The sequence below is a fragment of the Triturus cristatus genome, chromosome 12, assembly GCF_964204655.1.
Source record: "Triturus cristatus chromosome 12, aTriCri1.1, whole genome shotgun sequence".
Lineage (NCBI taxonomy): Eukaryota > Metazoa > Chordata > Amphibia > Caudata > Salamandridae > Triturus > Triturus cristatus.
The window spans coordinates 6,593,974-6,609,648 of record NC_140595.1 but is presented as its reverse complement, the minus strand read 5'-3'; the positions used below and the strand labels follow the sequence as shown (position 1 = coordinate 6,609,648).

The following is a 15,675-nucleotide window of genomic DNA, read 5'->3' as shown; positions in this document are numbered from 1 at the left end:
CTGCCTGGACAGTCAAGTCTGGAGAGATGTTTTTTTTCTGCACTTCTGTTCTCTGTGACTTTCTGGTGTGAACTTGGTTCGCCGACCCTCCTCCGGGGTTGGTATTGCTGGGGTATCTATCCTAAAGTGAGGGATCCATAAATAATAGTCTCTTTCAGATGAACAAGTTACTTGCCTTCAGTAACGATAAATCTGTAAGACGTATATTAGTTATAGATTCCTTACTGCCCCCACCATCCTCTCCGTTCCTCAAACTGACTTCTAGAGCAAGGGACTCCCCTTTTCAGGGCTCTAGTTTTGTGCACTAGTGGGCAGTGTCTTGCATTGCTCTGCATTTCTGGTGTGGAAAGTAGTGTCAGAACTGATGTCAGCGTGCGAGGGCGGTGTCTAAGTAGACACAACAACGTCATCCCGGCGCCACGACGCCGACTGACGCGGAGTCGACCAATGCCACCTACTGACGCGCAGGTGTACTGCTAAGATAACATTTCTCCGGTCCCAGTCTGACGCCTGGGGGTAATTCTGGGGTAAGGAACCTATAACTAATATATGTCTCTTACAGATACATCGTTACTGAAGGTAAGTAACTTGTTCGTTTAAAATCAATGTTCCACATAACGGGCTGAAGTTAGAGTTGAGGATTTTTTTTAACTTAGTTTGTATACCTTTAAGAAAGCTATGGTTACCTACTGGGTGTGCGCACGAGAGTAGTGTTATTAAAGGGTGAGCAGTCAGTGCAGTGGAGGTGAACAGAGTAAGGTGGACCCCTAAGGCCTGAGTTCCGAGAAGTACTTCCAGGTCATCCACTATAAAATGAGACCTGGCTTCCTGCCTTCACCTGGAATGATGAGATGGTCACCTGCGGTGGAGAGCCTCCGAATGCCCTTTTGTCACATTACTGCAAGGCGTGCGCCTACTACTGGAGCCACAGTGTTTCCTGGTGTAAAGCAAGTGTGGAACATAAGTCCTGAAGCCCCGATGATGCTAGTTTCAAGACCTCGATAGAATATAAAAAAATAATTTTCTATTTATGTTAATTGGATGTCAATGTTGCTTCTGTGATTCTTTTGAACATATTAGTTTGGATCTAAATACTACTGTTTTAATGGAACCCTTAGCTTAGAGACCGCTCTGGGGTATCCCTAGCCGGAGGCTGCTAGTAAACCCAGTGCTACCGTCCATCGAGAAGCCGATCGAGGCAGCTGTCAGAGAGTCCTGCAGATCATCTCTCATGGATCCATCTTGGGTCTGTGTCTGGCAGTATTTACACAATGATAAAAGTTGCCGTCCTGTTTTTTTTATTTTTTATATTTAACAAATAGATCTGGAGCGAAATTGTGAATAAAGCATTATTTGATAGCATCCTTCAGCTGTAGTAAATCTACAACATTTCAGTAGATTCCTCCTTTGTGCCCTAGTCTTGAGGTTCTGAGAAACTCTTGGGGCTTGCGTGACATTTTCAACCAGTTTGAGGGTTTTCATCTGCTCCTGTGTTCTTGAGCCCTGACTTTGAGAGAGAACTTCTTGGATTGTCCACCAGCCGAGCACTAGCGTTCAGACAAACCTGCTATCTAGTGTATTTGAGTCTTGTTTGACATTGCAGACCAGCTCCAGGGTTTTCGACATGTTCAGGTGTCTATAGCCCTAACTTCAGGAGAGAACTTTGTCTCTGGAGACTTTTACAACCAGTTGATGGGTTTTTCTTCACATTCTGTGTGGCCGAGGCATGTTGTTCGGAGGGACCTCCTATCCATTGTATCTGAAGGTCAGTGGGATATTGTCAACCAGTTCATGGGTTTTCTATCAACTCTTGTATACACAAGCCTTGATGCGAAGTTAGTGGTTGGGCCATTTACGGTCACACTACGGCATCTGCAAAATGCAAATAAAGTGGCTAATTTAGGTTTGTGGGCTGTCAGGTGATAGGTACAGTGTGCCCACTTCTTAACCTGTCGGGGATCTTCAGCAATTTACTGAACAAAAGTTCTAATAAAAATGTACCAGAAGTCACTCTCTAGACCTGAAAAACCTTGAAACTGATGAACAGCAAAACCACATGTTCCTGTATAGTGGACATGGTGACTTCTGTAGCTAGGAGCAGCGACAACCGAATGTTGTGCTGCAGAGATTTGCCGCCTTGTCGGAGTTTGGTTGCCTTCACATCCTGTAGTCGGATTGGGTCTGAAGGCAGATGTCATCTCCTCACGTAAAACTCCCCCATGGTCCAAAATGCCTGTCTCCGGTTCCAGTAAGGTTTGAACTGCCTCATTGCTGGGTGGGGGCAGAGACCAGTTTGAGCTGGCCCACTCTACAAGACCAACAAAAACCTACTTTAACAACAGACCACCTCGGCCAAACAGCTGTGAGCCAGATTAAGCGCAACATCAAGTTAATGAAAAGTCTGCTAGGGGAATGTGGGTAGATATAAACCAGGAAGCTGTGCTTTTTCGAGGGTCTACTGTCCTGCACAGGACCTGAGCTCCTAAGGGGCAGCGGCTGGAAGGGGGTCACATCCAAGAACAAGTTCTGCATCAAGTCAGCAAGAGCACATATTTCATTGGTGAAAATTATCATGGTTCCCACTCACCTTTTTGAATATTCTCTACCAGATGTTCTAAACCTTTGTAAAAAGACATTGTCTCTAATTCCAGTTACTCCAGAGTGCCTGTTTTCTAAAGGTTTGTGGGAGGGGAGGTCACTGCCACCTATAGTAAAATATGTGTATTTTATTTTCCTCCACTTTAAAGAGTAAAATGTGCTTGTGTGTGGTTAGGGTCCAGATTGTGTTTGTACACTTCGCAGGCCGCTCCATCTTCGGTGTGGTGCTCGGACACGCCTGAAACTTTGTGTCCGTCCTTCCTGTGGCGCATGTGGAAGGAGATGGAGGACCTGCTGGAGTTTTTTCCCTTTTAATTGTGAAGGTGCAATTAGCTAAAAACATGAGCGCTCCAGGCTGGGGTCTGCAAACCTATAGTATGTGGCAGATGGCGGCACGTGCTGCCCCAGAGGAGCATGGGAGAGTTTTCTGTAGGAGCTGCCACCAAGTATGGGGCTATTCTTCAAAAAAGGACATTCTCAGTATGGGAGGGGCACCAGTGGTGCTAATGTGATATCGCTCTTTACTTCTCATCGCCACACTGTACCGGAGCATTTAACGCTTCTCGCGGAAGGGTTACGGATGGGTTGGCAGAAGCCGGCACAGTTTCTTCCCAGATGAAAGTCTTTGAGTCACACACATAGCTTTCATGTTTATTTTTTGAAAAACTTCACAGAAATGAAAAAGTGAATGATAGATCTGAAAATACAATAATAATAAATAACCTGAAAACAACAAATAAGCCTCTGGGGTGTTGTCCGCCCCGTAGGAAGACTCCTTTCCAGACAATGTTCAAAGCGGCGGCTCTCTGATGCCCTGAAGGGGGGCCACAGAGAGGGTCTCATGAGGGAGTGGCATGAAGGGAGATCAGCGTAGGTTTCTCATGCCCTTATGAGGTGTGGACCCACAAATGGTTAACTAAGCTGCTACATTCTGATGAGCCCCAAGAGAATCCCTCTACTTGCCCCGATGAGCTCCAAGCTGGGGCGGAAGTTTTGCGATGAGAAGCCCTCAAGTGTAGGACACAGTGATGCAATGACAGGGATTTATCCAGAGTGGGGACAGCCCACGAGGGGGTGGTGAGACTTCAGGACAGGAAAGAGTTGGTGATGTAGGTGAAAGGCTAATGTATGCACTGCCCTGGCTTTCAAGGCCACTGGCCTGACATGTAACTCCCTCAACCCAGGCCAGCTGGCCTTACTCAGACACTGAACTGTCCTGAATCTCTCTTTTAGATGACCCATCTCTAGACTGAACCGTCCGGCTCATTCGTTAACAAGAACAGTGGATTCGTTTGGTGATTCAGAGAGAGCTCTGTAGATAACTGGGGTGAGGGGGCTTGTTGGTGCTTCAAAGAGATGGTGTTCGGAGTAGGAGGTATTGGAGCAGAATCTTAAGTGTGTGCGAGTCGTTCTTGCCTCGGGGACACCCTGAAACCCACAACCACGGAGACCCTCATTCAATCCGTGTGGCAGCAGCGTGGCGATGTACTATTGGCTAGCATGAGGGGCCTGGACTCCCGCTTATATCTGCACACACCTGCCCATGACCTCCCAAGTACATCATCCGACATCACGCAAGTGGGGCTAGACTGGGAACACCCTATGTGCGCTAGTGCAGACCAGCTCGCGTCCTCCCATAGGAACAAGCCATGGCCGTTCATTGTCTCATGGGGCTTCCAACAGACCTCAAGCCTGAATGCCCCACATAAGTTAGCACCGACCAACCCATGACCTCCCACCGACTCAAGCACTGGACCTCCCATGGGTTGCGGCTGCACAGAGAGCTCTCTAGCAGTGATGTGCACGTTGGACAGTGAGTTGGGGGAGGATAGCATAACCTTTATTGCTTGAAAATATTTTCCAGGAGAGAGCTGGTGTGAGCACACAAGTGTGTCTGCATGGTCACACCAGTCGCTCTTTGTGTTGTCATGTGGTCTTGCCTGACTCTATGGTTATTTCATTTCCTGTGAGACGTGCATGGCTGTAGATGCTTGTAAGAGTGTGCAAGACAGTGCAAGTGAACTGCTGTGTTCGTGTGTGCTAGTGACAGTGGCTGTAGGTGTCTGTGTTAGGAACTGCAGGCGTGTCCACATGTCTGCGTGATTGCAGAGATGTAGACTGGTGTGTCAGACTGTATTGGAATATGGTGATGTGTGTGTCTGTGTGCGGGTGCTGAAGGTATGTGTACTGGTGTCAGACTGTATTTGCCCAATTGTGTGTGAGCGTGTGATTGCATATGTGCAGTGGTGTTTGTGCATGTGTCTAACTGCCTGTGTGCATTGGCAGTGCATGCATGATTGCGTGCAAAGATGTAGACAGATTGTCAGGTGCGGGGAGCCCAGTGCCTGCCCCACCTTCTCTCCAAGAGGCCTCTGATAGGTTCTGCGGTTGACACGATTCTCTGGTCATGCAGCGTTCCTAGTGCCTACATTTCCCTCCATACCCACTGACGCCTTTGTTGGGCAGTAAACCCCAGGCAGATGGCCGCTTGGCCACCTCAGACGCTTCCAGCCTAACATACAGGAATCATAGCTTGCCAGGCCCCTCTTAGACAGGGCTGTGGTCTGGGGAGATGTGTGCCACTGTGACCAGGTACTCTGTGGTGTCCCGGGACTTGCGTAGATTGCAGTAGATCCTGTCCTCGATGCTCGTGCTTAGTTTGTCCATCAACTCTGCCCCGGTGGTCTGGGGCCCATAGCCCAGGTGCTCGTCAGACCCTGGAGAGCTGCTGAAGGTGCCGAGGCCTTGCCTGGTGCTGTTCAGGTCGGTGGTCTCTGCAGAGTCTGTTAAGCTTGCGGGCTCGCTGGGCTCCTCTTCGATGACTTGGATCTTCTCTTCCAGCTCCAGTCCTTGTGTCAAGGGTCGTGACTCTGTTTTGCAGTCACTTGGCCGCAGAGGAAGCTCGATGGAGCCGCCTCCGTCCCCAGATTCCTCGTCGGCAGTGCTGACTATGCGAGGCAATGTGCTGTGGTACCGATTGTCCAAGGGGTAATTGACGCTATCTCCCCTGCGCAGGGGAGTGCGGTGCCTCTCCAGTGCTGGGGGATAGCGGACCCCAGGGTCACTGTACTGCTTAGTCCGCTGCCACTGTTTGCGCAGATGGACACGTGAGCGGTGCTTGGACCGCAGTGGCGAGTCGTCGAACTGTGGGTCATGCCTCAGGAACTCGTTGAATAGAGCGTCTGTCTTCTCATCTATACTGTAGTCCCGCCGCTGCAACGTTTCTCTGGGCGGCAGCATCTGCCCATATGGCGACAGCCCCATAGGGGCATCCGTGCCACCTCCCGCCGCACCTTCATCTTCCAGCTCCTCGTTCAACACCTTGGAATCAAAGCTGGCAAATACTGTGCCCTTTCGGCCGGCATGGGTGAAGAAGAGCCTCTTCTCAGAAGCGGTCCTCTCCTTTGCCCCCAGGACCCTGATGTCCTCGGGAAGGCGGCTTGGGGTCTCGATGGATGCATAGCCACTGTCCATTTGTAGAAGCTTACGCGTGCTAAGGTCGCCATCACTGCCTCGCTCCGACTCAAGGCTCTCTTGCTTGCATGACCGTTCTGATGGTGGGGCCTTCTCCAAGAATACTTCCCCATCATCAGCAGGGTCCTGGGAAGCGAAGCTAGGGACTCCGCTGAGCGAACTGATGCTCTCTGCATCACTGCGCACGGAGTCCCTGTCGTTGTTGCTGCTGCTCTGGTCAGACGTGGCATTAAGCTCCAGGGAGGCCCGCAGACTCCAGATATCGCGATAGGTGGTCGGTGGCTCGGCTGCTCCCCCACCACCTCTCTCTGCACCATCACTGCTTCCACTGCTCCCCACCGTCTCCGCTCCTTCTAACCTGCAAGAGATATCATGCGCATGTTCAGTCAGTAAAACAGTCAAAGCCAACAACTGGATTTATCCACCATGCAGGTATCATGACAGCGGATAAGAGGCGTATCCCGGAAGACTCGTACAGAGCTGGCTCAACGCGGCAGGTCTCTTGCTGCCTACCTTGCCCCTTAGGCGCTTTGATAGGATCCCTTGTACATGTGTGATCCGAAACTGGACTGAGCCCGGCGTAGATGTATGAGCACCCTCAGGGCATAGGCTACCCTGCTGAACCAGGCTTACTCGCTCGATTACTGGAAGACTTTATCTGTCTGCGTGCCTCGGGAGTCTGGCTTTTACATCTCCCTGTTTAGTTTCCTTTAGTTATTTACTTTGTCTGAGCTTTTACTTCATCTGCATTTACAGATACATTCAGTTGTGTTGCACAAAACCGCAGGAAAACAACACAAAAGCTACAGATAATATAGCAGTAGGGTTCCAAAATCTTACTGCCTGACTAGAGACGTGTAGTGTCACCATTAAGGCTCACATTATTATGAGTAACTAAAAATGCATTTAATTAAAATTGATCAAATATTAATTTTGGCGTTAGAATTACAATAGAGTTACTTGTAAAAAGTGCAATTTATTTGGCTAACATTTAGAGCTGGGGTTCGAATTTATATAATTAAATTGAATGAAAATGGGGTTATTGAGCTAAATATAGGATTAGGGTTTTTATAAAGGTGAAATTTAAGTTCATACATATTGTATTTTAAATGAATTTAATTTAGATGTATAATGAATTAGATGTACCATAGGTTAATGTAATTTCATTGACGTTTTATAAAAGTTACCAATTGTGAGGTTAGGGCTTTCGTAAGCATTACAGCAAACTTTTTATTTATTCTCGACTGTCTTCCAGCAGTAGAGGAAATTTGCTAGAAGGACACCTCTGAAGCAGGTATTAATCAAATCTAAAGCCCTCAAAGTACTCCCATTCGTGAAGAATGCCACGTCACTAAACAAACTCTCTTGACTTACCCGGGGTACTGTGCTTGATCTTGGGGAGTTTATAAGAGACTTTGGTTAGTGGCTACTACACGATTTACAAACATTTAAATATCAGTGCTATCCCATTTCATGTAAATAAATGGAGATTGAATTAGGATTAAAGAACCACTTATCAGGGTGAAGTCCGGTTTAGCGTCAAGGATGAAGTCCAGTCCGGACAGGGCAAGGTAACGGTAATCTCAGTGCTATGGACAGGGTCGAGGTAACCATCGGACCAAGTAATGGAGACGTAGTAAAGGGCGAAGTACAAACACATAACCTTTCTGTGTTCTCGTTTCTGTACATTCACGTGGGATTTGACTTTATACATGTTTGTCAATAGACTTCTCGAAGAGTCATTCTGGCCTTTTTTCTGTGCAGCGTGTTTCCCTTATCAAGTTTTTGGCTCCTGGTTTTGCCCCAGCGGGTCTTGGCCCATTTCTGATTTGCAGAGTTAGGTTTAAACTCTGCCTGTGTGGCCCTACAGTCTTCGCTTTGGAAAGCACTTATCTACCACCACCTGGTGGACCCCCAAACCGCTCAATAACAACAGCCCGTCCGTGCTGGCTCGGCTGGGAAATGTCACCGTAAGTGCACAAGACTATACGGTTTCAGTGAAGAGACGCTGGCTGGGGGCTGTCATGGCTGCCCACTTTTCTTTCTTTCTCTCCAAAAACAAATCACATCTCTGAAAGAGAAAGAAATGTCTGGGACATCTCTGCGCGGTTATTTTTGCAACCACCATGTTCAACATGAAGGTCGCAAGATCGGTGGGAGGATACAGGGTGGCTGGTGGCCTTGTGGTGGGCGGGCCAATCGCTAATCAAATGCCAATGACCGCGGCAGCTTCTGACATGAGAAAGAGAGTGGTGTCCCTCTTCTAACAGGGGCGGGGACTTGTAGGTGTGGGTGAAGCAACATCTGCTGGGTAACAGTTGACTTCTCTCTCTCCTAACAAACCCTAAATAACTCTTTTATCTTGAGTAATGTTTAGTTTGAATTCTGCACCTGTAATCCAGAGAGAAATGGCAGCCGGGAGCTCTCTTCCTGAGTAGGTACCCCAGAAGGGCAGCTGTCCATTTTGGGAAACAAAGTCCCTCCTAGCCAATGAGATCTCAGTGCGGATAGCAGCGCAGTGTATGTACTGATGCCTGACCTCTGGCAGAAGAGGTGAGCTGACCCTGGACTATCCTGCGCTTCATTTTAATACAGCTATTAATGAAAATCTTGGCTAAAATACAAAGAATAAGTGTGAACTCCCAATCGGCTGCACAACTTCCAGGAAGTGACATCATTATGGGCGGAAGTAGTGTGGTTCTTCCTTAAAAACTGCTATTTTATCAAGTGATGTCTTATCTCTTGGTCCTCCGCTCTCTGCCCTAAGTGCACACGGCTACCCACAACCATGCCTGCCTGTGTGAACACTGCGCTGCTCCAAAACCCGTCTACAGCCCAGCAGCATCGAGACCCTGTCAGGCTGAGCCAACCCCGCGGAACTCGAACAGATCTGCATGCAGTCTACGTGTGACACCAAAGCACATCCACTCCATTCACTCATTTATTCATTTATCCATTCATTCTGGGGTTGTCTGAGGTCTGAGCACACCTGATCTGCTCTCAGAGAGTTACACACTCTCACCTGCCCCATAGAGTTCCTCAGGATGGCGCCTGCGGGGACAGACGCCGGGGTTGTAATGGGTGGTGGGCCCTGGCTTAAGGCAAGCCAGGTTTGGGGAAGTCAGTTTCGCCACATACAAGCCCTGGATGACAAGCGGACCAAAGTGACTTGTTGATTCCCTGCATTCCCCACCTCAACACGATGGGAAGGCTGAGGGTGTAGACACCCTGCCAAGCCGCGTGGACCTGAGACTGTGCGGAGTTTTCTGAGAGCAGATCTGGCAGGGCGTAGAGCAGAGTTTGTCGGAGAGCAGCTTGGGACCCTCCATTGGCAGGTGGAGGGTCGGTGGATGGCATGACACTCATTCAGCAGAAATGTGCTAGAGCCGTGATTTGTACAAGGAGTACCACCCTGCTGTGTTGTCTCGTATGCTTTAAAGCATCTCTTCTGATCAGTGTTGAACAGTAGAGAATTGGTAAATAAGACAACAGTGCACCGCTGTCCATTGTAGGGGGGCCCGGACCCATAGGGAAGAGGTGTGGTGCAGCGGCCAGGGCGGCTGACTCCGGAACACAGGGGCTCACGGTTCGATCCCTGGTGCCAGTGGCAGGTTAGCCCATTACCTTGTGTATCTGGGCAATAGCTCGCTTAACGTTCCCGCCTGAGGTAGCTGCGCGCTTTACTAATGCTGGTATTATTAATATAGCGAATTATCTGAATAACCGTTTGGTGTGTACATGAGTTCCATCTCAATGAAACATATTTTTGCATGGATCCAGACCTCCTGGTGCTATGTTGGCGACCGCAGCAATAGAAAGATATCCGGACATGTCAATGTCAGTCCAACAGCAGGCCCAGGGAAGAGGTGCGCACACGTCTGGATGTACCCAATTTCTCACCTACTCAAGCCCAGCATTTCTACCCTTTCTGACATGTTACTGCAGCCCTACTGTCTTCAATAGGTGTATGCCAGACATTTGACGTCATTGTGTCCCAGCCCAAAAGGGCTTCCAGAGATGCAGACCCAGCCCTTCCTGCACAGCGGTCCACCTCAGGTGGGTCCTGTTATGTGGAGAAATTGATCTCACTCCAAAGCCTGATGTAAAACTCTGCTCTAGGCCGTCTCCTTGGGGAAGGGAGGGTGGGTACAACTTTCATCCACATCACCTCTTATCTAATGAAGAATACCTGCCGAGAGAGGGTGGGGGGCTGCTGGGGCGTGGCAGGAAGGGTGCGTCCAGGGGGCGGAAGGCCACATGCTCGGTCCGGGCGATGAACTGGATGATGTCATTCTGGTGGGGGTCGCGGTCCTGCTCCATGCTCTCACTGGCTGCCCGCTGACGCTGAAACTGGTGCCTCTTGGGAGACCCTGGATGAGGGGAGAGAAGACAGGTGAGGGTGGACTCCAAGCAGTAGGTGGGCACGTCCTGTACGTGAGGACTTCTGTCTCGCTCATCACCGCCTTGGCTATCTGAAACAACTGCTGCCTCTTGCTCACCTGAGATGGCCCTGAGTTTTTACTGAACAAGACCCCTGTCTTACGTTAGTCTCAGGTGGTGTCTGCTTTTTAACGGGACCACAGCCTTGGAGATGTGTCTCAAAAAGATCCCTACCCTGTTTATGAGAGAGAGAACGCTGACATGTTTAATAATGGGGCCCCTGCCATGTTAATTAGTCGGGATGTTGCCATGTTTAATTTTGAGAACTGCGCTGTGTTAAATTGAGAGGATTACTGCCATATGTATGAGATAAAACCACTGCCCTGTTTATCAGAGAGCACCTCTGCCGTGTTATTTAGAATGGCGACTGCCATGTTTAATATTGAGAACCCCTGCCGTGTTTGAGAGAGAACCGCTGCCATGTTTATTTAGGAGGAATGCCGCCATGTTTATGAGAGAGAAATACTACCATGTTTATGAGAGAGAACCGCTGCCATGTTTGAGAGAACCGCTGCCATGTTTACGAGACAGAACCGCTGCCATGTTTATTTAGGAGGCAGCTGCCATGTCTGAGAGAGAACAGCTTCCATGTTTACGAGAGAGAAACGCTGCCATGTTCATGAGAGAAACGCTGCCATCTTTATGTGAGAGAAACGCTGCCATGTTTATGTGAGAGAAACGCTGCCATCTTTATGTGAGAGAAACGCTGCCATGTTTATAGGAGAGAACAGCTGCCATGTTTAACAAAGAGGACAGGTGCCGGGTTTAATATTGGGGCCCACTACCACCCTTGTTAGAGAAGCCCGCTGCCATGTTTATTAGAGTGGCCTCCAACCATGTTTTATGGGAAGAACCGCTGCCATGTTTAGTAAAGGGCACTGCTGCCACGTTTATTAGAGAACCGCTGCCATGTTTATTTAGGAGGACGGCTGCCATGTTTATTTAGGAGGACGGCTGCCATGTTTGCTAGAGAGGATCCCAATGTAGGATGACAATAGCAATCTGGCCACGTTTATTTGATGGACTTTGTCACGTTAAATAGAGAGAGCCTCTGTCTAGTTTAACAGCGTGAATGCTGCTGAGCCGCTGGGTCGCTGCCATGCTTTTTTTAGGCCGAGCATTCGAGGCCTCTTGTATATACTTTAGTATACTTATACGTGTATGTACTTTGTGGGCTCTGGAGATCAGCCCTAGGACTTGTCTGCTTCCGATTAGGGACTTTTTTTCTGTTTAATTGCCTCTATTTAACTGTCTTGATAGAAAACGACCATCAGGGGTCAGTAAAATACCAGAATCACTTTAGCATTCTCTAGATTCCAGTCCATAGGAACTGTCTTACACGAGCACCCGTAGACAATAATATTTTTTTCAAATTTTGTATTGTCAATGATATGATCACTGAAGGCCCTGCTTTTATATTAAAAACAGAGCTTTGGACTATACCATTTCCAGATGAGAGGCAATATTTCTCTCCATGTGTTCCCATATCTGGCGTGTCACCCAGTTTGGTGCTAACTTTCCACCATGTTAAAGAGCAGTAGATGTTTCAGCACCCAGGCTAATGTGCTGCATAGCTAAATACATATAAGGTTCCAAAGGCGAGACCGATTGCATTGCAAATGCTTGTTTCTTTTGCAAAGGACTGTACCATGTTTAACCGAGAGGACCAGTGCCATCTTTTATAGAAACAAATGCTGCAAGATTGACCAGCGAGGACCACCAGCGTATTTATCTTATTTTTCCACAGTGCCCCTCATCCTGTTGTTTTTGATAGAGTCCTCCGTTATCTTGCTCCCTGTGCCTCTGTCTATGTGGAAAGTGTGCTGGACCGTGTAAGGCGGAGAGGACGCCCTGCTGGTGAAGCTGTCAGGGTTTTCAGTCCTGCCGTTTGGGCTGCAGGCCTCCACCCTGTAGCTAAGGAGGACCCCGAGGGATACACCCCAAACAGGAAATGTGCAGAGAAAAATCTCCTGAGTGTGATGCTTCAGAATGGGAAAGATGTGGCCATACCACGGTACACAGGATTATACAGCAGAGTCAGTGAGACCCCCCACACTCTCCGCCACAGACTCCAACCAGCTGAACAGGCAACGAAGAGCCGCCGTTCGATATTGCGACATCAAGTGATGAAATGGCAACAATGCAGAGTGCAGGATGTCCACTACCACGACATCCAGTCCAGTTACGTATGTGTGCGTACGAATATCTTTACTGTTTTTAACTCCGCATCTATGTCCCTTCAAGATTGGTCTCTTCAAGATGCAGGGATGTGGAGCTCAGTGTATTAATATTGCATTAATGTAAACAGCCTTACCTTGACGAAGTAGTGGTAGCCGATATACTAAAAATCATATTTGCAGGTCAATATCCTACGTTCGAAGTGATGCACCCACACTGTAAGTAGCACTGCGTTCCGTGAACATCTGTGCACGCTGAGATCAGCACTACACCCTGTTACCACCAGCATTTTCTTACTAAGCAGCACTGCACTCCCTTGAGTAGCACTGTATGTTCTTAGCAACACATCACACTTGTGTGCAGCTCTTTGTATCATATGCAGTGCTGCACCACACAAGCAACACTGATCCCTGAGAGCAGTGTGTTGACTTAGGGTCTGGGTAGCACCTCTGCTCCTCAGAGAGCAACACTGCTCTCTGAGGGTAGCAAGTTCCCTCAGTGTTCATGCAACAGCAATGTACCCTGACAGCAGCAGCGCATCTCAAGAACAGCAATGCTTCCTGAGGGCAGCATCTAACCCTGGGTCCAGGCAGCAGCAATGTACCCTGAGTGCAACAGTGAATCGCAGGAGCAGCACTGCTTCCTAAGGGCAGAGTCTACCTTCAGGTCTATGCAGAAGCAATGCACCCTGATAGCAACATTGCATCCCAACAACAACACTGCTTCCTGAGAGCAGCATCTACTCCTCGACCCAAGCAGAAGCAATGCACCCTGAGTGCAACAGCGCATCCGAGGAGCAACACTTCTTCCACAGGGCAGAGTCATCCTCCAGGTCTGCACAGAAGCAAAGCACCCTGACAGCAGCAGCGCATCCCAGGAGCAACACTTCTTCTTCAGGACAGACTCTACCTCCAGGTCTATGCAGAAGCAATGCACCCTGAAAGCAGCAGCGAATCCCAGGAGCAATACTTCTTCCTCAGGGCAGAGTCTACCTCCGTGTCTATGCAGAAGCAATGCACCCTGAGTGCAACAGCGCATCCCAGGAGCAACACTTCTTCCTCAGGGCAGAGTCTACCTCCAGCTCTGCGCACAAGCAATGCACCCTGACAGCAACAGCGCATCCCAGGAGCAACACTTCTTTCTCACGGCAGAGTCTACCTCCATGTCTATGCAGAAGCAATCCACCCTGAATGCAACAGCGCATCCCAGGAGCAACATTTCTTCCTCAGGACAGAGTCTACGTCCAGGTCTCTGTAGAAGCAATGCACCCTGACAGCAGCAGCGCATCCCAGGAGCAACACTTCTTCCTCAGGACAGAGTCTACGTCCAGGTCTGTGTAGAAGCAATGCACCCTGACAGCAGCAGCGCATCCCAGAAGCATCACTTCTTCCTCACGGCAGACTCTACCTCCAGGTCTGTGTAGTAGCAATGCACTCTGACAGCAGCAGCGCATTCCAGGTGCAACACTGCTTCCTCAGGGCAGAGTCTACCTCCAGGTCTGTGCAGAAGCAATGCACACTGACAGCAGCAGCACATCCCAGGAGCAACACTTCTTCCTCAGGACAGAGTCTACCTCCAGGTCTGTGTAGAAGCAATGCACACTGACAGCAGCAGCGCATCCCAGGAGCATCACTGCTTCCTCAGGGCAGAGTCTACCATCAGGTGTACGCAGAAGCAATACACCCTGACAGCAGCAGCGCATTCCAGGCGCAACACTGCTTCCTCAGGGCAGAGTCTACCTCCATGTCTATGGAGAAGCAATGCACCCTGACAGCAGCAGCGCATCCCAGGAGTATCACTGCTTCCTCAGGGCAGAGTCTACCTCCAGGTCTGTGTAGAAGCAATGCACCCTGACAGCAGCAGCGCATCCCAGGAGCAACACTGCTTCCTCAGGGCAGACTCTACCTCCAGGTCTGTGTAGAAGCAATGCACCCTGACAGCAGCAGCGCATCCCAGGAGCAACACTGCTTCCTCAGGGCAGAGTCTACCTCCATGTCTATGCAGAAGCAATGCACCCTGAGTGCAACAGCGCATCCCAGGAACAACACTTCTTCCTCAGAACAGAGTCTATCTCCAGGTCTGTGTGGAAGCAATGCACCCTGACAGCAGCTGCGCATCCCAGGAGCAACACTTCTTCCTCAGGACAGAGTCTACCTCCAGGTCTGTGTAGAAGCAATGCACCCTGACAGCAGCAGCGCATCCCAGGAGCAACACTGCTTCCTCAGGGCAGAGTCTACCTCCATGTCTATGCAGCAGCAATGCACCCTGAGTGCAACAGCGCATCCCAGGAGCAACACTTCTTCCTCAGGACAGAGTCTACCTCCAGGTCTGTGTAGAAGCAATGCACACTGACAGCAGCAGCGCATCCCAGGAGCATCACTGCTTCCTCAGGGCAGAGTCTACCATCAGGTATACGCAGAAGCAATACACCCTGACAGCAGCAGCGCATTCCAGGCGCAACACTGCTTCCTCAGGGCAGAGTCTACCTCCATATCTATGGAGAAGCAATGCACCCTGACAGCAGCAGCGCATCCCAGGAGCAACACTGCTTCCTCAGGGCAGACTCTACCTCCAGGTCTGTGTAGAAGCAATGCACCCTGACAGCAGCAGCGCATCCCAGGAGCAACACTGCTTCCTCAGGGCAGAGTCTACCTCCATGGCTATGCAGAAGCAATGCACCCTGAGTGCAACAGCGCATCCCAGGAACAACACTTCTTCCTCAGGACAGAGTCTATCTCCAGGTCTGTGTGGAAGCAATGCACCCTGACAGCAGCTGCGCATCCCAGGAGCAACACTTCTTCCTCAGGACAGAGTCTACCTCCAGGTCTGTGTAGAAGCAATGCACCCTGACAGCAGCAGCGCATCCCAGGAGCAACACTGCTTCCTCAGGGCAGAGTCTACCTCCATGTCTATGCAGCAGCAATGCACCCTGAGTGCAACAGCGCATCCCAGGAGCAACACTTCTTCCTCAGGACAGAGTTTACC

The 15,675-nt window shown here is 49.6% G+C and overlaps 1 protein-coding gene across 6 annotated transcripts in view; it reads right to left on the bottom strand.

The window, feature by feature from the left end:
- Window positions 1-3,235: 3,235 nt before the first annotated feature.
- The window catches only part of CBARP (CACN subunit beta associated regulatory protein), a 109,384-nt gene continuing 96,944 nt past the window's right edge, over window positions 3,236-15,675 (bottom strand). For all 6 annotated transcript variants that reach the window (XM_085637802.1, XM_085637798.1, XM_085637803.1 and 3 more), the window contains exons 9-10: window positions 10,262-10,442; window positions 3,236-6,430 (exon numbers count right to left, since the gene is read on the bottom strand). In XM_085637802.1, coding sequence (XP_085493928.1) covers window positions 5,146-6,430; window positions 10,262-10,442 — 1,466 coding nt within the window. In that variant the 3' untranslated portion in view covers window positions 3,236-5,145. The remainder of the gene's footprint in view (window positions 6,431-10,261; window positions 10,443-15,675) is intronic.